General features: G+C 38.4%; 2 protein-coding genes and 1 pseudogene across 5 annotated transcripts in view; 1 reads left to right on the top strand and 2 right to left on the bottom strand.

The window, feature by feature from the left end:
- The window catches only part of LOC138331040 (aspartate--tRNA ligase, mitochondrial-like), a 669,399-nt gene that overhangs the window by 531,327 nt on the left and 112,729 nt on the right, over positions 1–25,343 (top strand). The window lies entirely within an intron of this gene.
- LOC138330997 (uncharacterized) lies at positions 1,945–7,999 on the bottom strand. Its single transcript, XM_069278459.1, has 7 exons — positions 7,937–7,999; positions 7,256–7,726; positions 6,367–6,849; positions 4,813–4,939; positions 4,442–4,572; positions 4,044–4,144; positions 1,945–3,190 (listed from the first exon to the last, which is right to left on the bottom strand). Exons 1-7 carry the CDS (start codon positions 7,997–7,999, stop codon positions 2,125–2,127), a joined length of 2,442 nt encoding a protein of 813 aa, XP_069134560.1. The 3' UTR covers positions 1,945–2,124.
- On the bottom strand, positions 9,413–12,524 carry LOC138330799 (integrase/recombinase xerD homolog; annotated as a pseudogene).

Genomic DNA, 25,343 nt, shown 5'->3' with positions numbered 1-25,343 from the left:
AGCTGTATATACATATATACACACATATATTCAATCATATATTGGATGGACCATTATATAGTATAACATCCAATATCAATTAAAACATTACATTAGCAATTAATACTGAATTTTCAAAGAATGACACAAAACAGACTTATAACCATACCAAGTATGTACAGATTTGAATAGATGCTGAGAATTAAAACAAGTACAAAAAGAGATGCATATTACATATGCTGGACAGTGTATATGTGATCAGTCTTATTCCATTGCATATAGTAGGACTATGAGTGCTTTAAAACTAATATATGATATTAGACCACTATTTTTGTGAGAACAAATAAGTTGAAATAACATAAATTAGTGTTGGTATTGCCTTCCATCAAGTAACTGATATTTGAACCATGAACTGTGTATGAAAGCTCAAATTAAAGTGTACACATTAATAGAGTATATAAACTTACCCGGGTAAGATTAAAATCTAAGTACTGCTAATTATATAATAAAATAATAAGTTCATTGGAAATTATTTCATTATATTGGGCACCATATTATTTAGTCTATTCTAGATCGATATTCTGGTATTTGACCTAGTCAGGATGTTCTATATCCTTTATAGGAACTTGTGCAAGTCTAGCATAGAATATAATGAAGTGTGCAAATGTATATCTGTGTAACCTAATAATATTTTTTGTACCGATAATTATTTTCAGGAAAATCACATGCCAATGTATGCGAATTTTTCAAATAGTACTTTAAAGAAGTGGAGGTAATATATGTAACGTCTTAGGATTTTCAAATGCTGACTTAAGCTTGTTATTGATCAATTAAATTAAAATTGGATCTTTTATGTAGGTCTTTCAAGAGTGGACATTCCATCGGGAGTGACATAGAAGATTTAATGTTAAATAGATAGACTGTATCATAATATGTATAAAAATCATTGGAAAATGAATAAATTTAAGAGTTAACTTAAATCTGGTAGGTTCAATCGAGTCCAAGGTGTGTAGTGGAAATATAATTATTGATTAATGTAATAATGCTGCACATGGGTATTATGATCAAAGCTGTTCATGTAAAATGTAGGATTTTGGAAACATACTTGTAAGACACAGCAGTTGCAAATAAAAACATCAGGAAAAATTTACTCAATTCAAAGCTAAATATCAAGATAAATTTAAAGTACCAAATAGATAGCTTTTAACTTCTTATGATGGAAACACTGAATAAAATATGTCACAAATTGTCATTGAAAATCTTTTTTCATTTCATTTTATGTGTGATACAGTGTAAGCATTGACAATCAATTTTGTGTGCGCAATATCTTCAAGTGGAGAATGGAAGAATCCAGAGTAAAACTATCAACCTACATCAAGTAACTATTTAACTATTGAGCATTCAGATACAAGAGTCTCCTACCAAAATTGGCCAAACATGTTTGATAACAATGAAAGGAAATGAAAATCTGATAATTACAATTACTGGTAAGACAACTGACTCAGTATTGATTCAACATTCTGTTTCTAAATGCTCACATGGTTAAATAATCTTGGGGTTCTGAAGATGTGTTGATGTTTTTTTTAAAGGATAAACAACTATAATACCAGTACTAGTATTGGTAGTTTTATTATGTAAAATGGTCTCCAGTCGACAGTATCTTTTTCAAAATAATGTTTACCTACTTTTTCTTCATCATGATTTATGGCTAAGTCTTACTGGCAGAATGAATACATCATAATATATGTTGTATTAAAACAAAGATAATTTTGAAAGTTTTACTAAGGCAAACTTGGCAATGCAAGTTTTGTTGGAATATTTCCTAAGGCTATTTAAGCCTATTTGTGTAAGAACTAGATTAAAGCATATCTTCTCTGTTGAGAAAAAACCTACTGAAGTACACGTATTAAAACATCTTAATTTAAAAATTTTGTTATGACATATACATGTACTCATGATCTTAAATTTAGCAAGACTGATATATATACAGATGAAAAGAATAACAGCAATTGACTCGCATGTCTTTCATCAGGATAGCACATTTTCAAAGAAGTAAGAAGTTAACTTCATTGAAGTGACAGGCTTTTCATATTGTTCCACAACCCGCCGTGTTACACAGTTCAAATTGACCATGACATGTCTTATCTAGACATGACTATTGCGCAGTCTTCTCACAGGAATAGTTGGCTTGTGTCTATGTATCATTGTGGAAAGGCCAGTCACGGAAGTCGAATACAAGTCTCTTTCGGTGCAGAGAGATCGGCATTTCAACTGTCGTCCTGGTGTTTCAGTAAGAACTCCTTTGCTAATGAGTATTTTTGCAACTTTTTTCACATCTTCTTGATAGGATGGCAAGTGATGAAATCCTTTGCGTTTCCTGGAAGCATTCATCGTATCAAATTGTTTCATGAATTTCATTAGAATTGGATATTCCTTTGAATGTCTGATAATGCTGTTTTTGGTTTGGTTGCCTCTACACATGTTCTTGCTATCTCTATTCATCATTTCAATGTATTCATCACATGCAATGTTGTTGTTTTTGCCTCCTTGGACATTTACAAACCTATTTGCAACAAGTCTCTCACTTTGGTCATAGGGTAAAACTCCAGAGGTTAATGCTGTGAGATGAATTGATCCAATAACATATTTGGTCTTATTTGTCTTGTTATATATTGGTAACTCGTACTTAGCGGAGCGTATAGAGCGCTCACCATCTCCCATATCTACTGCTGAATCCAGATTTTTATGGAGCATAACCAGCTTGAAAAGCATCAAGATGTAGTTGAAAAGTTCATCTTTTGATTTTTGTGTCTTTGGTTTAGCTCTATCCATCTTGGAGTTGTGGAATTTGGCCTCATGTGCTTTCAGTGAACCAATTCTGGCATACGTTTTGTCACAGAAATGACACTTTGAACGGTTGTTCTGGATGGTAGAAGTCCAGTAGTTTTCTAGATGGTCTGGATCCGCTAACACCTCTCTAACGGAACTTAGCATGTCGGGTGAATTTTCAAAGAAGAATGTTTGAAGGATTTCCCTGGAAATGTTGTTGAGCCAAATGATCTTTTCTTGATCTGTAGAATCACTGAAGTTGTCAGGAAGAGGAATATTTTCCTCCAGATCATTGATACGAAAGTGATGGTAGAACATTACTAAGCATAGTCCATCCAGTATTGTGTAGTACAACAATTTGTATGGCCTGTAGCTGTTTTTATCCCCCGCCCAACGAAGTTGGCGGGGGATATACAAATGGGTACCGTCTTTCCGTCCGTCCGTCTGTCTGTCCGTACGAATGGTTTCCGGAGCATAACTCTAAAACCAGTAGAGATATTTCCACAAAACTTCTTACACACATTGGTCTTATGGTCGAGTAGTGCCTTTTGCTATTTTTAGGTTTTCATTTTTTGCATTTTTTCCGTAACCATGGAAACATTGCTGAAAATATCATATTTTTGTACAAGGTTCGTTTCCAGAGCATAACTCTAAAACCAAAAGAGATATTTCCACTAAACTTCATACACACATTGGTCTTATGGTCTAGTAGTGCCTTTTGCTATTTTAAGGTTTTCACTTTTTGTACTTTTTTCTGTAACCATGGAAACATTGCTGAAAATGGCAGATTTTTGTGTAAGAATCGTTTCCAGAGCACAACTCTAAAACCAGCAGAGATATTTCCATGAAACTTCATAGACACATTGTTCTTATGGTCTAGTAGTGCCTTTTGCTATTTTTAGGTTTTACTTTTTGTGCTTTTTTCTGTAACCATAGAAACATTGCTGAAAATATCATATTTTTGTAACAGGTTCATTTCCGGAGCATAACTCTAAAACCAGCAGAGATATTTCCACGAAACTTCATAGACACATTCTTTTTATGGTCAAGTAGTACCTTTTGCTATTTTTAGGTTTTCAATTTTTGCCCCGCTCTACTTGAATTATACTCCATCTTTCTTAAGCTCAACTTCCTTTTTCCTGTTTTTTTTTCATACACATAAGTCTCCACAATCAAACTTACTTCAGCTTTGATATCTCCATTGGCGGGGGATCTGAATGACTATGTCCTTGTTCACCTCTCCTTTAACATTTCTCATGTTGAGAATGGTACGGAAATAGAACACTGTGCCTTCATCATTCCCGCTCCCTGTGTTAAAGGTTAGCTTGTGGATTGCATGAAAATAAGTAGAGATTGATTAAAAAAAATAAAATGACTTCTTCAAAAAGATTATGTTTGTTTTGCTATTCAGCTATTCCACTATCTGTACTTGTAGGAGTTATGTGTACTGCATATTTGCTAAATTATATAACAACCAATATAATTGGAATTAAAATTTTGATGTCAATGGACGGTCTAAAATAGAAGATTTAATTACTACTCATGTGTAATGTTTGTTAAAATTTTCTGTCAAACAGCACCTTGGTGATTTGGAAATTAGTCTGACATTTAATTACTTTGATGAAATTTCTACCTCCAGAAAGTTCATGAAGCGATGGAAATCTTCAGTTTTGGATATAAAACCTTCTAGCCTTTCAAGATCTGTTTCAGCTGTCCTCATTGCATTTTGAGCACTCTGGACTCGTTCATCTGTTAAACGATCACCTAAAATCACAAGTATTTCCACTCCTAAACATGTACTATTGGTATTAAATAATACATATTAGATTGAAGTTATAAGACAATAGAACATAATATTTTCTGAAGTATAATAACCATTTTAAAATAAATATTGCAAAAAATCATATAAGATGTCTGGCAAACACTGTAATCAAAATACTATGTTAACCTTATTGATAAAAGGTTTGACTATGCATGTGTACCATAAATGCATGTACTATTTACCTCCAAGGAATACAGGTTCTACCATTTTTCCATCCTTGCATGGTACATATCTCTCTGTCAACAGTTTCAGCAACTGGATCACCTCATTCGTCTTGTTCTCATTTGTGTCAAATAATCCCAAGGAGTACTAAAAATGAAAAGAAACAAAATTCATTAAAAAACATTAAAAAAGTTAGGAACTGTAACTTAATGGGATGCAATGAACCGGAAACGACTGCGGACCACTGATTTTTTCCATGTAAGCCTTCTTTTTCTTCATATATTTGCCAATGCACCAAATTCTTATTCAATATATCATACTGTAAATTTTGCACAATTTTTTTCTTTCAGAATAGGACAATAAACTCTAATTTTTGAAAGGTTTTCCCTTTCTATACTCAGTATGTCTTTTTATATATTTTTACCAAAATGTCATTCAAAGAATGATTTTATGTGTCCTCCTGTAATTATTATCATTATTATTATAAAATATCCTTCAAATAATGATTTTATGTGTCCTCCTGTAATTATTATCATTATTATTATAAAATATCCTTCAAATAATGATTTTATGTCCTTCTATATTTATCATCATTATTATTGTTTAATTACACAAACAATCCAACTTACTATGCAGTATTACTGTAACAATAAGTATTGTTATTATGTGTGAATGTTGAATATAGCTGTATGAAAGATGCAGAGACTGGTGCAAGTTAAGGTGAATATGGTGTTCCTTATGAGTAAATGTGTTTGGTTTTTTCCCCGGAATATTAGAATGAAACGGAATGAAAGTCTCCCTTCTGACTATTTTATGTAAGAGTTGTCTCCCTTGATATACTTTAAAATTGTTGTGGAAATTAATTAAATTAACTTCATTGAATATGATTTTTTTTTGAGTGGATGAGACGAATGATTGAAATGTATGCAAGCGCAAATTCTTAATACATCTGTTATTAGGTAAGAGAGAAGAGTGAGATAAATTTGATCTAAAATATAACAAATATGGAAATTGAATGAGAGCACTAGATATGCGAATGGGAAATGTATTGTTATTTAAATGTATAACTGAATAAAATAATATTTTTGAAAAAAAAAGGAATGCAATATATTTGTTGAAGTCTTTAAGTTTAAAATATAAACTTTATTTATTTTACATCTATTGAGAAATAAGTTATACAACTTATGTAAATCACTCCCTATGGGATGGATGTAAGCGCGCAAGGGGCCTTAGTGTGGGAGGAAACCGGAGTGCCCGGAGAAAACCCATGTGATTGGGCAGCTGAATCCCGACTGTCTAGGTGAAAGGCGAGCAGCTTAACCACTACATTACCCGACCCCCCACCCTCTAAGTTTGAGTTCCAGTTATACATGAATCACAATTCCATGGCTAATAGTAAATAATTAAAATTCCATCATGAGTTGGTTTAATTCATAAGAAATGATAACACAATATTTATAAGAATGCACATTTGTCCAGATTTATAAAATATTGATTTCAACATTTCTATATGAATCATGTTACTGTCCATAAATGAAGGTTACAGATGACAATTCATTAGAAAGGGAAGCTACCTGTGAAGTTTTTATGCCTGCGAATTCTGAATACTTGTGTTTCAGATGTTCAGGATAAATCCTCCTGAAATGGGGTCCCAGCTGAGTTGAATTTTCAATGATGGATCTTGCAAATGAGAACACTAATTCATTCATCAACACCTCCTGCTCCTCAATAGATGGAATAAAAGTAAGAGTGTCCAAGTTTGAAATGTCAAGCTGAGAAAGATGTTCTGTTATCACTGGAGACGGTACTCTGTCAGCCAGGGCATACATGTTGAACAGATGTAATGACTCAGTTTTTCTGTCAGACGTTCGGTAGGAAGGGAGGATATTCTTGTCCCAGTTGTCCCCTATTAATTGGTATTTTCTTGATCCACCTTCTTCCCAACTTTTCTTGATGGTCAATACCTCTGCGTCAATTTCATTTTGCCATGAGGCTAATGTTCTGCTTATGGTTTCAGGATGAACACTTAATCCAATGTGGGATAATCTTTCAATATCCTGAGAAATATAAACAGATGTACATATACACAGCATGAACACTATCATATTAAAGAATAATTATAACACAAAATTTGAGCTGTTAATTCCATAATTAAAATAAATACCTCTGATTTATACACAGCATCTACGTACAAATATTAGCAATAAGTTTCCAATAAATAACTTTGATTTTGCACAAATTTGAATGATATTCTTATATACAATAAAGGTAATTAATGCACTTTCCATATGATTGTTTCTAAATTTCTTAAGATACTTCACAAGCACTTAATTTTTTTCTGACTTTCTTCAATGTATTGACTGCCTTTTGCATTTTGTTTCTCTCAATCTAGTTATAATAATATCCTCTGTGTGTTGTATTTGCTTGTACACAACATGAGTAAATATTTACAAAACTAATTACCAACTTAGTGCAACCTCCATGGCTGAGAACAAATCCTGTCATGTATTGGACTACTGACATTTCCTGACTTCTCCCATGTAATCCCAATGCTGCAGTCATCATTATGTGCCTAAACGGTTTACTGTTGATGGGCTGTGGTATGTTGGACACAACTGATGAAATGATAGTCGACATTGATGGACAACTGATCTTAATCTCATCATTAAACTTGTCCCATGTGAAATTGAAAAAGTCTTCATATTGTTTTTTTCTCAATATTGTAGGAGATCCTCGTCTACAAACCTCAGCAGCTTCTTCTTCAATAACTTTGGCTACACGATTGACAACATTTACCATGTTTGATGGATTACATACACTGTCTAATATGATCTTATCAACATTAGTGCCTCTAACTAAAGCCTTGCAAATTTTCTGATGATTCGGGTCAGTGATCTTCATAGTTTTGTTACCACTTGGATATGATACAGATACCTACAAAATATTGATTACAATTAATATCATCTTCATATTTCAAAAGGAGTCATAGCTTTTAAAAACAGGATTATTCAGAATTATTACACAAAGACAGAACGCATAACTCTTAACTATAAATAGCTTATTCTGAAAGTAACATCACAGTTGTATGACTTGGAGATGAATATCAATAGTATTTAATTGATTTAGATCCATTAACTTCATTACAGTGTAGTATCTCAGACAGAGAGAGACAGATATTGTTTTCTTTCCTATTAGTAAAAAGCACATGGTTTCAATATGTGACCAGTCACTGCCTCTGTAACTGTAGCTACATGTAGGTCAAACCATATATCAAATGTGAATACATGTATATAGCCTGCAAAGTCTAGGTGTGAAAAGACATATCAACAGAATTAAATGTAATAATTACTGTAAAATTATCGTCAACCTATGATTTCACATATTTGTATAACTTACCTTGTGTTGTACACTTTACATTAAATGTATCATTTCAGAACGAGAAACAGCATTCCTGAAAATAAACTAAATCTATAGCAAGCAATTTGAAACAATTTACATCCCTCGCTTTCCTGACATACTGTATAATTCTGTTGAACTGTTAGATTATATTGTAGAACATTTGGAGCTGACTTAAGGAGCAGTCAACTTTTTTTCAATCCATAACAATTTTAGGAAACCCCATTGATATCTGCTGTAGAAATTAGATTATTAAAAATTATCAGAAATCTCAATGAAAGCGAGAGAAACTAAACTAATATCAACAACAACGCATATAACCTCTTACCAGTCTGAAAAAGGAAAAATCTGTTAGTAAAAAATAAACGATATAAATGTAGCACATATAGATTATGTATATCATGCTGAAATATGTACATGTAATTGTACATGATATCATATTCTATTTAATTATCATACATCAACATAAAGCAATAATAGCAGGTTAATAGTAAATACAAAGATTGGATCTGAATCCATTGATGGTTCATGGCAGAAATTTGAAAATTTGAAGTCGTTTCTTTATAAAAACGGGAACATTTCTACTTACTTCTATATGTGCTACAAACTAGCTAGCGTAAAACAACAATGAACTTACAAGTTGTCAAAAACCGTTAGAAGTTCATGTTTCTACCTAAGGAACTAAAGATTAAACTGGTAAATGTACACAGTCATTTCAGTCTTATACTTTTGTCTTATACTGTTGATGACATTTGAATATATTATTTGTAAGTTATCTTTGGTAATATTTTTAGCCCACCATCATCAGATGGTGGGCTATTCAAATCGCCTTTCGTCCGTGGTCCGTCTTGGATTTTGATAGTTAAAGTTTGTTACCTCTATTTCTCAGAAAGTTTTGAAGGGATCTTTCTCAAATTTCATATGTTGGTTCTCCTAGGCCCTAGTTGTGCATATTGCATTTTGGAACCAATCAGTCAACAAGATGGCCGACCGACTGACGGCCATCTTGGATTTTGATAGTTAAAGTTTGTTAACACTATTTCCCAGAAAGTACTGAAGGAATCTTTCTCAAATTTCATATGTAGGTTCCCCTACGACCCTAGTTGTGCATATTGCATTTTGGGACAGATCGGTCAGCAAGATGATCGACAGGTAGTCATCTTGAATTTTGATAATTGAAGTTTGTTACTGCTACATATCTCAGAAAGTACTGAAAGGATCTTTCTCAAGGTTCATATATAGTATGTAGTAAAAGTTTGAAAAGCAGGGAAAAGATCCCTCTTTCTGTTGTCAGACATAGATCATTCTTTGGTGGGCGCCAAGATCCCTCTGGGATCTCTTGTTTTAATATATTATAAGGGTAGAGGCAACTTTAAGTCGTAGTGATAATGAGGGGTCTAAATAACGCTTATAGGCATCACTGCGCCAATCCCCCTGAGTCTGGATGAGGTCAGCAGGTAAACCACATTCTAAAGCAAAGGAAGCCCCACCCCTACGAAAGCTGTGGCCTGAATAATTAGCTGGGTTAATGCCACATACCCTCAGGGTGTCCTGAAGCTGTGACAAAAAGGATTCATATGTAAAGGGTTCTATACCACTATGTGATCTGTAAACGAAAGCTGGCCCCCCTTGGCAGCACCAGGTGTTAGGGCAAATGCCAAGGTCAAGGCCTGTGTGGGGCAGAATGGTGACCCAGGGATATAAGGGAGGGGGATAAGAAGACAACGTTCTTTAAACTGAATGGTTTTGGACCAAGAGACAGAAAGGATAGTTCCCTGATTTTTGAGATGAACGTCACGCCTACTTAAATGTTTACCCTTCTTGAAAGCCTGATTCTTGGATATAAATAAGTTGGATTTCCTGAAGAAGGAAAAGAAGGCCACTAGGCAAGCTGACCAAAAGGTGATATCTTTGGATGAGGACAGACAAATCTTGGAGAATATTTTCTCCAAGATGTCGAGGGTAATGGGGAGTTTAGGGGTGCAAGTGTCACCTAGGGTCCTGCGTGCTCCTTTCAAGATGGTACTAATGTAAAAGGAGTCCAGAGGGTTAGGAAAGCCTGATTCTAGATGCACAACTCTGATGATTGACAAATACTGTCGAATGGAGGAGAAAGAGAGACGTTCAGACAAAAAAGCAATATACCGACCCAAGTTAACTGGAGATAAAGGTACTAAGGGTATGTCAACTAGCATGCAAAAATTTCTGTAGGAAGACAGGTAGGTACTGTAAGTCTTCTGTGTGGACTTCGAAAAATTACTTGCCCGAAGGAACCCCACTGTAGCATCAAGGTGCTTGATTAAGGTGGATGAAGATGCAGGACCCTGGGCACCTGTTCAGATATATAGAAAAAGGATGGAGCTGACATATGGTCCAGAAAATAACGCACTGGTACAGGCATATAAAAACTGTTACAAAACTGTTGTAAATGTACTGCCTCATGAAGCCGTGACAAGGTGTCAGCTATACCATCGTTGACACCTTTGATGTGCCTATAGCCACTATATGAAAGTTGAATAGAACAGACAACCAGAACATATTACGAATAAGTCCCATGAGTATAGGGTTTTTGGAAGTCCCCTTGTTTAAGCTGGCTACAGTAGTGGAGTTATCACTAAAAACATAAATTTTCATGTTAGCCCAACAAGGGGCCCAACGCTAGGCTGCTACAACAACTGATAGTAGTTCCTTCTCATTAATGATTCATTCTCACTTAGCCAACATTCTGAAATTTACCTGTATTACCTGGCCAACATGTCAAGTTTTACACCTGAGTTTCTTAAATCTGATTCTAATCGATTTAAACTCAAATTAGAAGATCTTTTTTAGACAGGAATGTATACGTTTGATAAATGATTCATCTAAAGGAAATTCATACAAACATATTATTTTTGTCAACCTTATTCAAATAATTTTCTAGACATTAAAGTTAAGAGAAACATATCTAAATGTTGGTTATCTGTCCATGATAACCGACATATAGAGAGGGGAAGATACAGGAATATACCTAGGAATCAGAGAATATGTTCATTTTGTAATGATGATATTGAAAATGAATTCCATTTCGTTATAAAATGTAAGGTGTATGAAGTTTAAATTTTATAAAACCATATTATGTCAGAAATCCTAGCTTGTTAAAGTAAATTCAATTATTAAATACACAAAATGTAAAGGAATTAAATAATTTGGGTAAATATATTTCTTTTGCTTTAGAAAGAAGAAAATTAGGTTAAGACCAACAATTGTTACTGTCTCTCTCTCTATTTTACCAAAGATGTAGAATTTAATGTTTTGTTTTTTTTATTTTTTTTATTTTATATTATCTCATTTACTACATTTGTAGTAAAGAACTGTACATGTATTAAAATATGCACTGTGAAAAATGTGATGAAAAACATTTCTAGTGCTGCTTGCTGATGAACTTAGGTGGAAATAATTTTAAAATAGTAGCTATATTCTCACTATATAGTTACTTGTAATATCCATCTGGTTTATATTTATTTGTGAATTAAATAACTAAAAAAATAGTAGCTATGTTCAAAATGTCATTACTTTTTTGTCCATTCTGATATATATTTATTAAAAATGAAATTTATTTAACTAATGTATTTAAAAGTAGTAGTAGCTATGTTCAAAATAAAATTACTTTTTGTATCCATTCTAATATATATTCATAAAAAATGAATACTTAAATATCCAGCGTTTTTTCTCTTAACATAACATACAAACCCGTAAAAGTTGGAAGTTTTATGAAACAGTCTATAACCTTACCTGTAATTATCTGCTATTGTTCTATCTTTCACACCTAGTCTCACCTGGCCAACAAAATACCTTACCTGTATACCTCAAAATTCAGAATGTTGGCTAAGTGAGAAGACACCTCATTAATATGCCATGACATGGCCTGGGGGAAATCCTGAGACCAGGTTGTATAGAACCAATCCTCCCCGCAGTGACCCCCTCCCCCAACAGAGCATGCATCTGTATAAAGGGCTGTGAAGGGGATGTCATTGAGTAATAATGACTTACCATTGAATAGGGATAGGCCTGTCTCCCACCATTCAATATCGTCTAACATGGGACCCACTAACTTGACTTTGTGGTCCGGCTTTTTGAGTGTTGCTATTGAGTTAATCAAACGACGGAGAAATACTCTTCCGTCACGGATAACAGTGGCAGCCCATGACAGCTGTCCAACGATGGACTGTAACTGTCGTTTAGTAGCACGTTTGTGATTACGGAAATCACGAATATTTGATCTAAGAGCCTCAAGCTTTTCCAAAGGTAATTGTAACATCATGTTGATGGAGTCAATCTCTACTCCCAAAAATGTCATAACCTGAGCCGGGCCATGTACCTTAGACCAATTGATAAGAAACCCTAGCTTTCTCAACAGGCCAATCAGGTAAGCTAGCATAGAGGAGCAATTCTCCTAGGTATCTGCACAGATGAAGAAATCATCTAAGTATACCACTACATTGTGGTATCCAGCATAGGACATAATCCTACGGATAGCTTGGGTGATTCTATGAAAAATCCCCGGACTAGCCTTTGCACCAAAAGGCAAGTTGGAGTCATAGAAATACTTGGATTCCCCATTGAAAGTCCATTTGAGACCTGTAACCATTTGGCTGTGTTTACTGATAGCAACAGATCTATAGGCAGACTTAAGGTCAACTTTGGCCATATAACAACCTGGGCTCAGCATGTCAACTGCACTGTCTATGGACTGAAATTTTTGTTTGTCCAGCTGTGTACAGTAGTCATTAACTGCCTGGCCTGGTGGCCGGCTACAGTCATGGATAAGTCTGACTCCCCCAGATGTTTTTGGGATGACCCCCATAGGGCTAATGATAAGGGGTTTAGTAGAAATAGGGATGTAATTACCATTATCTATTTCTGTCTGAACTTGCTGTGAGGCTAATGTGTAAAAGGGGCTGTGTATAGAGGCAGAGGGATGATTGGGAGCCTCACATGCATGGGGGGATGAGTCTGGAGCAATTATATCAAAACCTTGTTTAATACCATGAAGAATAAAGCCTCTGTCAAAATCATTTGAAGGGAGGTGTTCATCCCAGGCCTCATATGACAGGCCATGGGTGGGGCATTTTAATGGCTATTTATCCGATTTGTGGTCACAGGTGGGATGCGATTGATGACACCCAGCAACTAAACAAGTATATCTACAATCTGCCCTGTCACATCCTAAAACAGTATTGTACTTTCTACATATTCCCTTCTCTTCAGGTTTTTTCCCCTTTTTTCTAACAGCTGAACTAGAACTAGGATTATACCTGGGTTGTTTCGGCTTTAAATAAACTGTTTCAAGGTGAGGTATATTTGTACCCCACCTGAAACTGTCCTCAGCCTGTAGCCTGTGGTATTCTCTATCAAAAAACCGCACCGACGACTGCTCATAGCAGTTCAACAGTTGGTACACGCGAGTGGTGTATGACAAATAGTCAAACACTTTCTCCTTGGAGAGGACCTGGCTCTGTACTAATTTTGTACAGGATAGCCAGGTTGGCGACTGACCACTGTGAGAGTGAAACCGTTTCTAACTTTGGTTTCGAAGGACCTGCCTTGTAAACTAACTGCCCCCCTTCTATACCTTCTGCTGACCCCAGAACCTCCTCAGAGACATAAGCCCCCCTGACATTTATATGGTCAACAATATCTAAATAGGCTGCACCCTTACCTGATGTTGCTGCGGCTCGTAAATATATTTGTGGGTCCCTCCAGGATGCTGATTCCTGCACATTGGCGGATCGAGGGGGATCCTGGTGGCTACTCATTTGGCCCAACAAACTGGCCACACTGTCCAAATATGTCTCCGATGTCTTGTCCCCAGAAGTAGATTGTTGCCTGTCTAGGTGATCTGGACCCGTTGACTGCGTTGACTGCATTGACTGTGTTGACTGCATGGCTGCATCTGTATGTGTGCTTGATGGTGTCACTCGTACTGGGCTGGTTTTGCCCTCACAGACTGTAGCTCCTGGTGCCTTCACAAAAGTCTGTGCCACGGCTTTTAACAGCAGCTTTCGTTGGCCGATTGGCATATAAGTGTCTACCAGGTCTTCTGGTCCCAACAAAGCTATAGCCTCCATACAGTCAAACCCTAGATCTAGCAGGCATTGAATAGATCTCTGGTTAAGGTGTTTGAACTCGGCCCATTTTCTTACTTTGTCTGCCGGTGTGTCTAGTCGACTCACAGTCTCCTCATCTGAGCTTGACATATTGGTTGATCAAGATGATGCTTATCTGCCGTAGTTAATAAAAAGGTGACTGTTTGCTTTCACTTTTTATCTGTAGCTCATTCCAATTTTGTTCCATGAGGAAACACCAACTGTATAGAAATTGAACAGGTGTTGGAACCTGGTGATGACTAGACACCATCACAGTGCTCAGGAGACTGTACTGTACAAGTCCTAGCACAGTAACCTATAGCCCTTCAACCTCTGTCATTGGCTAGAATGTGCCAGAACTAGAATGTGATTGGCTCGTCACCAAACCTCCCCAGCATAGGGATCCCATAAGGGTCTCAGGCCCTCACCCCACATGCAGTACTAAGTCATTTAGCCAGCAGCTGTCAGAGGAAGCAAGGTGACACATTGGCAAGCAAAGGGGGCCCAAAGGACCCATTGCCCCTAGTCTGGCATACCAAGCATGAGTGCACAAAGCCAATAACTGACAGAGGATGAAAGTGACCCCTGGTCAATCAGAACATGTAAGATGGTGGTACCGCCAGAACTGATTAGGTTTCCACATCCCATCTTATTAATACTGTATTAATGATTTAATACCTACAATTTTCATTTGTTTCTTGTAATGTAATGTAATGCATGCATGTATGTTTGTACGATGGATAACTTTCAGTCTGTTCATGTACATTTTGTATGTAACAACTGATGTTTGACATGACAAATCCAAATTACATATATAATGTATCAGTTTCACTTTACATCAATTATCATTCTAAAGTTGTAAATGAACAGACTCCATAAATGACCATTTCATGAATGAAAAACTATTGATGCAATTTTTTTAAAGTTTTATTCACGATTAACAAAATGCAGGACTAAAAAGGAATTGATAATACCACTTGGATTATTGAAATATAGATTGAATTTGTCAATTGAAAGAATATAACTGGAACTGAAATTAGAACCATTGAACACATGCTGATTTTATACCATATATTCGGTTGTGTGTTCAGTACTACAGGGGTCAGGATCTGGAAGTTTGTTTTCTTTTTCACTTTCAAATGCCAATTTTTTTTGGCTTTTGGTTTCCCTGGCAGCTTTTTAGCTCAACTGGTCCAAAGGACCGAGGTGAGGTTATGGGATACCGCAGCGTCCTGCGTCCGGCGTCCGGTGTCCGTCAACAATCGACTTCTTCTCCATAACCGCTGGGATCCTGGTGGCTACTCATTTGGCCCAACAAACTGGCCACACTGTCCAAATATGTTTCCGATGTCTTGTCCCCAGAAGTAGATTGTCAGGGTCAAATTTTGTTGATGTAAGCTGATGCAGCTTTCTATCTGTCTGATTGGCATTTTGTAAGTGTGCCACTTTCGTCGCGATAGCCTCCATCAGTTAAATGACTAGCAGGAAAAAATTGAAATGATTACTGATGTTAAGCAACTCTTTCCTCGGCCCATTTTTTAAGTTTTAACAATTTCTGTGTTGACCACTGACTCACAGTCCCTTGAACATTTATCGCCGTCTGGTTGAAAAGGATGATGCCATCAAGTTAACAAAAAGGTGACTGTTTGCTGTCAAAGACTTTTCTTGGAGTTGTAGATTACTGAGATCGTGTATCGTGCATAGGTGCTGCCATTTTTGACTTTTATACAAAAGCCACTCAACCCCTGAGCTCTTTCATCCACTATAAACATCATTGGGCAAGGACGAATATGAAGTGTCTTCAACGTTTGATTGGGTCAATTTTTTTAATGTATGCATATTGACCCCTGACGCGATCCGCAATGGGATGCGGACAATCATATTTAGGTCTTCTAGGGGCTGAGCGGACGGTACGGATAGCGACATAGAAGTTTCTAATTTTAATTTAAATTGACCCCCTTCACTCCTTGACATATTTGGTGTGACTACCCCATACTACCATATATTTATACAATGAGCCTTGTACCCCTACATATACCCAAATAGAGCCATACTTTTCTTAATTTACTTTCATATACTACTACCTTTTCATACTTGGATGGATACTCACCATATTTGGTGTGAACATCATTGGGGAAGGACAATACTACCACATAAATAGCCCATACCCCTACCACATACTGGGGCCAAAACTACCCAATACTCCTTAATTTACTTTAAAATCCTACATTCTACCTTCATACTTGGATGGACCACATTCTATTTGGTGTCATACTACCACATACTACCCCATACTACCTCATACTACCACATACTACCACCCCATACTACCCCATACTACCACATATACTACCACATACTACCCCATACTACCCCATACTACCACATATACTACCCCATACTACCACATACTACCCTACTACCCCATACTACCACATACTACCTCATACTACCCACACTACCACTACCCTACTACCACATACTTTCTTACCATTTATACTTTAAAATCATACTACCCCATACTACCTTGAATGGACTACCATATTTTGGTGTGAAACATCAGTGGGGACTACCACAACATACCATTATACCACATATACTACCACTACTACCACATAACTTAACAAGTAGATACCACATACTACCACATCTTACCCCCATACTGGATCATACTACCATACTTTGGTACCCTAACTCCCCATACTACCACATACTACCCCATACTACCACATACTACCCATACTACTACCACATACTAAACCATACTACCACATACTACCCACACTACCACATAGGGGTGGGGCCCCATACTACCAAAACTACCTCATACTAATGCCCATACTACCATCTACACTCCATTCCCCATACTGGATTCACATACTACCACATACTACCTCATACTACCACATTTTACCCCATATACTACCACATACTACCCCATACTACCACATACTACCTCATACTACCACATTCTACCCCATACTACCACATACTACCCCATACTACCACATATACTACCCATACTACCCCATACTACCTCATACTACTACACACACAACTACACATACTACCCATACTACAACATACTACCCCATACTACCACATACTACCCCATACTACTATACTGTGACCCCATACTACCACATACTACCCCATACTACCACATACTACTTACCCCATACTACCACATACCATACTACCACATACTACCACATACTACCTTTCATACTACCACATACTACCCATCATACTACCCAACTACAAACATACACCCCATACTACCCACATACTACCACTCCATTACCACATACTACATACTACTACCAGATACTACCCCATACTACCACATATACCCACATACTACCCATACTACCCATACTACATACATACTACCCACATACTACTACATATTTTCTAATACTACTACCCTACCAACACAATACATACCCATACTACCACATATATACTACCACCCTCATACTACCCATACATATACTACACCCACTACTACCCATACTACCAATACTACCCCCACTTACCACATACTACCTCATACTACCACATACTACCCCATACTGACCACATACTACCCCATACTACCACATACTACCATATACTACCCATACTACCACATACTACCCCATAACTACCACATACTATACATACTACCCCATACTACCACATAATACTACAAACTATACTACTACATTCATACTTATACTACCACTACCACATACTACCACATACTACCCCATACCCACACCACACTATACTACCACATACTACCCCATACTACCACATACTATACCACATACTACCACCATACTACCCCATACTACCCCATACTACCCATACTACCACACATACTACCACATACTACCACATATACTACCCATACTACCACATACTACCCCATACTACCACATACTATCACATACACTACTTCATACTACATAATACTACCCTATACTATACTACCACATTCTACCCATACTACTACATATCCTCAAACTACCACATACTACCCATACCCTCATACTACCATACTACCATATACATACTACTACCCATACTACCACATACTACCCCATACTACCACATACTACCCCATACTACCACATATACTACCCATACTACCACATACTACCCCATACTACCACATACTATCACATACTACCTCATACTACATAATACTACCCTATACTACCACATGGTTCGTACAGAAGATGAAAAGTGCTTGAATTTTGGGTCAGTGCTGGAAAAGTGCTTGAATTTTGGGTCAGTGCTGGAAAAGTGCTGGAATTTTTCTTTAAATCCTTGAAAAGTGCTGGAATTGAAACTTCATGCTCCCAGAACACTGACAAAAGCTCTTTTGTCAATCAATTTATCATAATTTCAGTAATCAGACATTACTTGGTATGACTTTGTTGTTTGATAAGAATGTGTAATTGAATCTAATTACTCTGACAAAGTTGTACTAACAAATTGCTTGAAAAATTGTAGGCATGTTTTCTGAAAATTCTGATTTCGAGTCCAATGTAGAAGAAAAAAGTAGTGCTTGAAAATCTAGAAAAGGTGCTGGAAAAGTGCTTGAAAAGTGCTGGAATTTTGGTTTGAAAATCTGTACGAACCATGTACCACATTCTACCCATACTACCACATACTACCCCATACTACCACATACTACCCCATACTACCACATATACTACCCATACTACCACATACTTCCCCATACTACCACATACTACCACATACTACCCCATACTACCCCATACTACCTCATACTACCACACATACTACCACATACTACCCACACTACCACATGTGTACTTTTAGATCTTCCTTCGACCGGATCGCTACAACAGACTTATACACAAATTAAATAGAGTTGACCCCATATTACCACATACAACCCCAACCAACCTCCCTCACTACCACCCCAAACAACCCATACCAACCCCCATCCAACCACACTCCACACCCAACCTACCACCACACCACCACTTAACAACACACATAAACAACCACAAACTACCACCAACTCTCCCTCATACATCCACAAACTACCCCCCCATACTAACCACATATACCAACCCCCTACAACCACAAACAAGCCCTACTACCCCAAACTAACCACAAACTACCTCATACAACCCACACTACCCAAAAACATACTACCACATAACTACCACATACAACCACCATGACTACTCATACTCACCACAAACTACCACCATACTAACCACATACTACTGCCCAATACAACCACAAAACTACCTCATACTACCACAAACTACACTTACTACCAACATACTACCTCAAACTACTACCCAACAACAACCTCATTCTACACTTACTACCCTACATTACCATACTACCACATACTACCTTCATACTACCACATACTACACCCATTACTACCACACTACTACCTCCATACTACCACATACTACCACAAAAACTTCCCACTTTCGACCCCATACTACCACAGTACTACACTTTACTTATCATATCGAAAAACAACCCCATACAACCTCCATACGAAACCTTCATATTACTACCACATACTACCTTCCATACTACCCAGACGACAACTTGCAGACAACCTCATCTACCTCCACATCCACCCCACCAGTACAACCCCATAACAACCTCATACTACGACTTACTTCCCCAAACAACCACTTACATTCCCCACATACTACCTACGAAACTATCACCATATACTACCCATACAACCATCATACTGAGCCCGCATTACTACCACATACTACCTCATACGACCACATATACTAGCCCATACTTCCACAGATACAATCTCCATAATAACACATACTTACCTCATACTTACCACAAACAACGACCCTACCAATACTTCCACATACTACCCCATACTAACCACATTAAAATACTACCACATACTACCCCTACTACCTCCTACTTCCACACACTACCTCATTACTACCGACATACAACCTATGACCACCCATATTCTAGAAGCTCATACAAGCCACATACTACCTCCCAAACTACCACATACTACCCAATACAAACTACCACCTTATACTACCCCATACAACCTAATACTCCCCGATACTACCACAAACTACCCCATACTTCCAGCATTCTACACAACTTACTACACCATACTACCAACACGATACATACCCCATACACCGTCATACTACTACATACAACCCACACTAACCGCACGACACATGTGTTTAGATCTTCTACTACGACGGACGGGTACGAAGCGACATAGAAGTTCTAATTACTTAGATTGACCCTATACTAACCACCTCACTATCCCATATCAAACCCCAAACAACCATCCCGAACTACCCTTACCACCCCAGTAACTACCGACAATACAACCCCAAACTACCACATACTACCTCCCATTCAACCTCATACCTACCCATTCTACCCCAATACTTCCACATACTAACCTCATACTACCCTACATACTACCTAACAAACTACCCCCCCACTACCACCCCCATACTACCCACTCAGATATATACTACATCATACTACCCAACTACATAACTTACCCCACTACTTACCACCACCATACTATACATACATACACCACCACACCTCATACTACGCACAATACTACCCCCCCCCTACCCCATACTAAATACATTCTACCCCATAACAACCAACATACTACACCACCATACTCCCCCATTACATAATTCCACATATAACAACCTACGCACTTCACTAAATACAACCCATACTACCCGCCCATACTAACCCACACTACATAACTATCACTACCCCCACTACCCCATACTACACCGTAACACCCGACCACCATACCAATCCCGATACTACGGAGCCACCACATACCCCCCAAACCAACCGATACTACACTACTACCCCAAACAAACCCACAACCCAACCCCCCGATACTACCCATCATACTAAACCCACACCATACTACAACATTAACACCCCGAACTGCCACCTGCAACTACCACAACAACCAACAACCGGTCCCCCTCCCTGGGCATCTACTACAATCCGGCACCCAACCCATCACCACCCCCGCCCCACTCCGCACCCGTCACCCCACCGCCGCCCACGCCACCCACCTCTCACCCACTCCCCCCTGGGACCACCGCCCACCACCCCCACCACTACAACTCCCCGACTACTCCCCACCCACTAGCCCCACCACCCATCCGCCTAACCCCCCTGCCAGTCCCCCCACCACCTATACCCAACTACCACACCCCATCACCAGTATCGCCTACCCCCACCAGTTCGCCCCCCCCCCCACCACCCACCAACCACCCCCGCTCCCACCCCAATTCCAACTCATACATCCACCACCCTTCCATATCCTACACACCCACCACCGCCAACCCAGGCTCCCCAACCAGTTCCACCCCCCAGCACCCCCCCCCCGCTTCAACTCCTGCCCTCGCACCCCCCGATACTAACAACAGACCGCTTTCCACCATAACAACCACATACTACAACCATCATCAGCTAGACCCTCCCCAACCATACCTACCACATTCTGCTGATCTCCTAATCTAAAAAAATCTATTCTAGTTCTCTACTACTCTATATCTACCCTATCTAAATCTACCCACAATACTACCTAACAAAGACATAACCACAACATACTACTACCTCAACACATACTGAACCCTAAGCACTACACTACATACTAACCCCACAACCACTTACTACCCATTATTCTAGCTCCCATCAAACAACCGCTACAAACATACCTCCCTACCTACCACTCTTACTATACTAAATACAACCACCTACTACCACATTACTACCCCACACTACCTCAACAACTACCCACCATACTACCCATACTACCCCATAACTACGCGCCATACTACCACCTACTCCCACATAATATCCACATACACCACTCTACATAATACTACCCGCATTACTAACCTCATGGTTCCCCCCATAGATAAGATGAAACGTAGTGCTTGTATTACCCCCCATAGTGCTGGGAAAAGTCCTACCCCATATTGGAGTACAGTGAGGAACTTAAACAACCACTTAGCTTCAACAAACCTACCACATAAACTTGAAAAGTGCTGGAATTATAACACCCACTGCACCACAAACCTAGACAAAACCGCTTTTGTCAAACCCACCATTTATCATAATTTCAGTAATCAACAAATTACTTGGTATGACTTTGTTGTTGTTACGAATGTGTAATTGAATCAAATTCTACTCTGTCACAACTTGTACTTACAAATTGCCATACTACATTGTAACAAGACCGGCTGGGACAAACTACTGATGACAGAACATACTAAGAACCGGCACATACTCACCCCCCATAACTACCCGGCCCCACACCTTCCCATACTAAACCAACCAAGTTGCTCCAATTACTACCGACATAGACTACCTTGAACCAAATTCTACCCGTGGCCACCACCATACTACCCCAAACAACCTATACACAACTACCCCAAAACTACCACCACCATACCCAATACTACCACAAACTACCCCGTAACTACCATAATACTACCACATACTACCACATACTACCCCATACTACCACCATTACTTACCACACATTACTACCCCATACTACCCACAACTACGCCCCTCATACTACCACATACTACCCGCATACTACCACATAATACCACTAAACTACCTCATACTTCCCACTTAAACAACCCCAATACTAACTACCACACAATACAACCCACCCGCACATAAATACCACATCCCCCATACAAACGACCCACATACTACCACATACCAACCTCATACTACCACATACCGATCATACTACCATACATACCACAAACAACACTACCACACATACTACCCCATACTTACCTCATACTACCCCATACCTAAACATACCACAACCAACTACCCACACCAACAAATACTACCCCCATACAACCCCATACTAACACATACTATACATACCCCATACTACCATCATACTACCACATACTACAATGTCACTACCGCCATACTACCCACTGTATACTACCACATTACTACACTCATACTAACCACAACTACCATAACATACTACCACATAATTCTACCACATACTACCCACATACTAACACACACTACTACCACATACTACCCCATACTACCACATACTACCACATACTACCATACTACCACATACTACCCCATACATACTACCACATAGCAACTACCACATACTACCCCATACTACCCCATACTACCAACATACTAACCACCATACTACCACATACTACCCCCATACTACCTACACATACCTACCCATACTACCAATACCTACTACTAATACCCACACTACCACATACTACCGCCCCCATACTACCTACATACTTACCACATACTACACATACTACCCCATACTACACCATACACCACACATGACTACTACCATATCACACACATACTACCCCATACTAACCACCATACTGACCCACATACTACCTCAGTACTACCACATACTACCCCACACATACTACCACATACTACCATACACATACTTACATTCTACCCCATACTACCCACATACTAACCCGACAACTAAGTAAACCACATACTACCCCATACTACCACATACTACCCACATACTACCCACATACTACAACATACTAACCACATACTACCGTACATACTAGACCCTTCTACATACTACCCACACCACATACTACCCACATACTACCCCATACTACCACATACTACCACATACTACAACAAATACCACAGACTACCACCATACTACCCATACTACCAGCACAACATACTACACCATACTAACCATACATACCTCCATACTAACCAACATGCTAACCACATACTACACCATACTACCACATACTAAAACACATACTACCCATACTACCCCCACACATACTACCACATACATACCAATACTACCACATACTACCACATACTATAACAACCACATACACTAACAATACTACACACACATACTACAACATACTACCACACATACTACCCAACATACTACCACATACTACCCCATACTAACAACATACTATCGACATACACTAACAACATACTACCCACATACTACCACCACTACTACCACACATACTACCACATACTACCCATACTACCAACACATACTTACCCACATATCTACCTCATACTACCCGCATACAACCACATACTACCTACACACCTACAACAATACTACCCCTACTACGACATACTACCACCATACTACCCATACTACCCCATACTACCACATACTACCCTCATACTACCCCATACTACCAGATAAACTACCCATATACTACCTTTTTTACATATGGAGTAATACCACATACCCACACATAGTAAAATACACATACTACTACCCATACTACCACCATAACAGATCCACCCTAATACCTCATACCTACCGACAATTGACTACCTCCAACTAACACATGTATACCACATATACGACCATTACACATACTAAACATATTCTAATAACATTACTAAAACAACTACTACCCCATACTAACAACTACTACTACACATACTACCCCATACTATCCCACAAACTACCACATACTACACCATACCTACCACATACCTACCACAAACCATACATACTACCACACATACTACCACATACCACCCCATACTACCACATACTACCACATAACTACCTCATACTACCTACCCCACATTCTACCCATACTACCACATACTACCCCCATACTACCACATTTTACCACATACTACACCCATACTACCACATTTACCCATACTAATCTTACCACATACTACCACATACTACCACATACACCCCAATACTACCACATTTTAACCACATACTACCACATACTACCACACATACCTACCACTATACTACCACATACTACCACATACTACCCTCATACTACCAAATTTTACTCACATACTACCTCATACTACCCACATACTACCCATACTACCACAATACTACCCCATACTACCCACCCTACTACCACATACTACCCCACTATACAACCACATACTACCCACATACTACCAAC

The sequence above is a fragment of the Argopecten irradians genome, chromosome 9 (assembly GCF_041381155.1).
Source record: "Argopecten irradians isolate NY chromosome 9, Ai_NY, whole genome shotgun sequence".
Lineage (NCBI taxonomy): Eukaryota > Metazoa > Mollusca > Bivalvia > Pectinida > Pectinidae > Argopecten > Argopecten irradians.
This window is presented reverse-complemented; position numbering and strand designations above follow the sequence as displayed.

What these genes read in the sequence shown, in the direction of transcription:
- LOC138330997 (XM_069278459.1), bottom strand. Translation starts at nt 7,999, where the DNA reads ATGTGCTTTTTACTAATAGGAAAGAAAACAATATCTGTCTCTCTCTGT. An exon ending in ATGGAGGTTGCACTAAGTTG is followed by an intron (nt 6,850 to 7,255) that starts GTAATTAGTTTT and finishes TATATTTCTCAG; the next exon opens with GATATTGAAAGATTATCCCA. An exon ending in AGAACCTGTATTCCTTGGAG is followed by an intron (nt 4,573 to 4,812) that starts GTAAATAGTACA and finishes TTGTGATTTTAG; the next exon opens with GTGATCGTTTAACAGATGAA.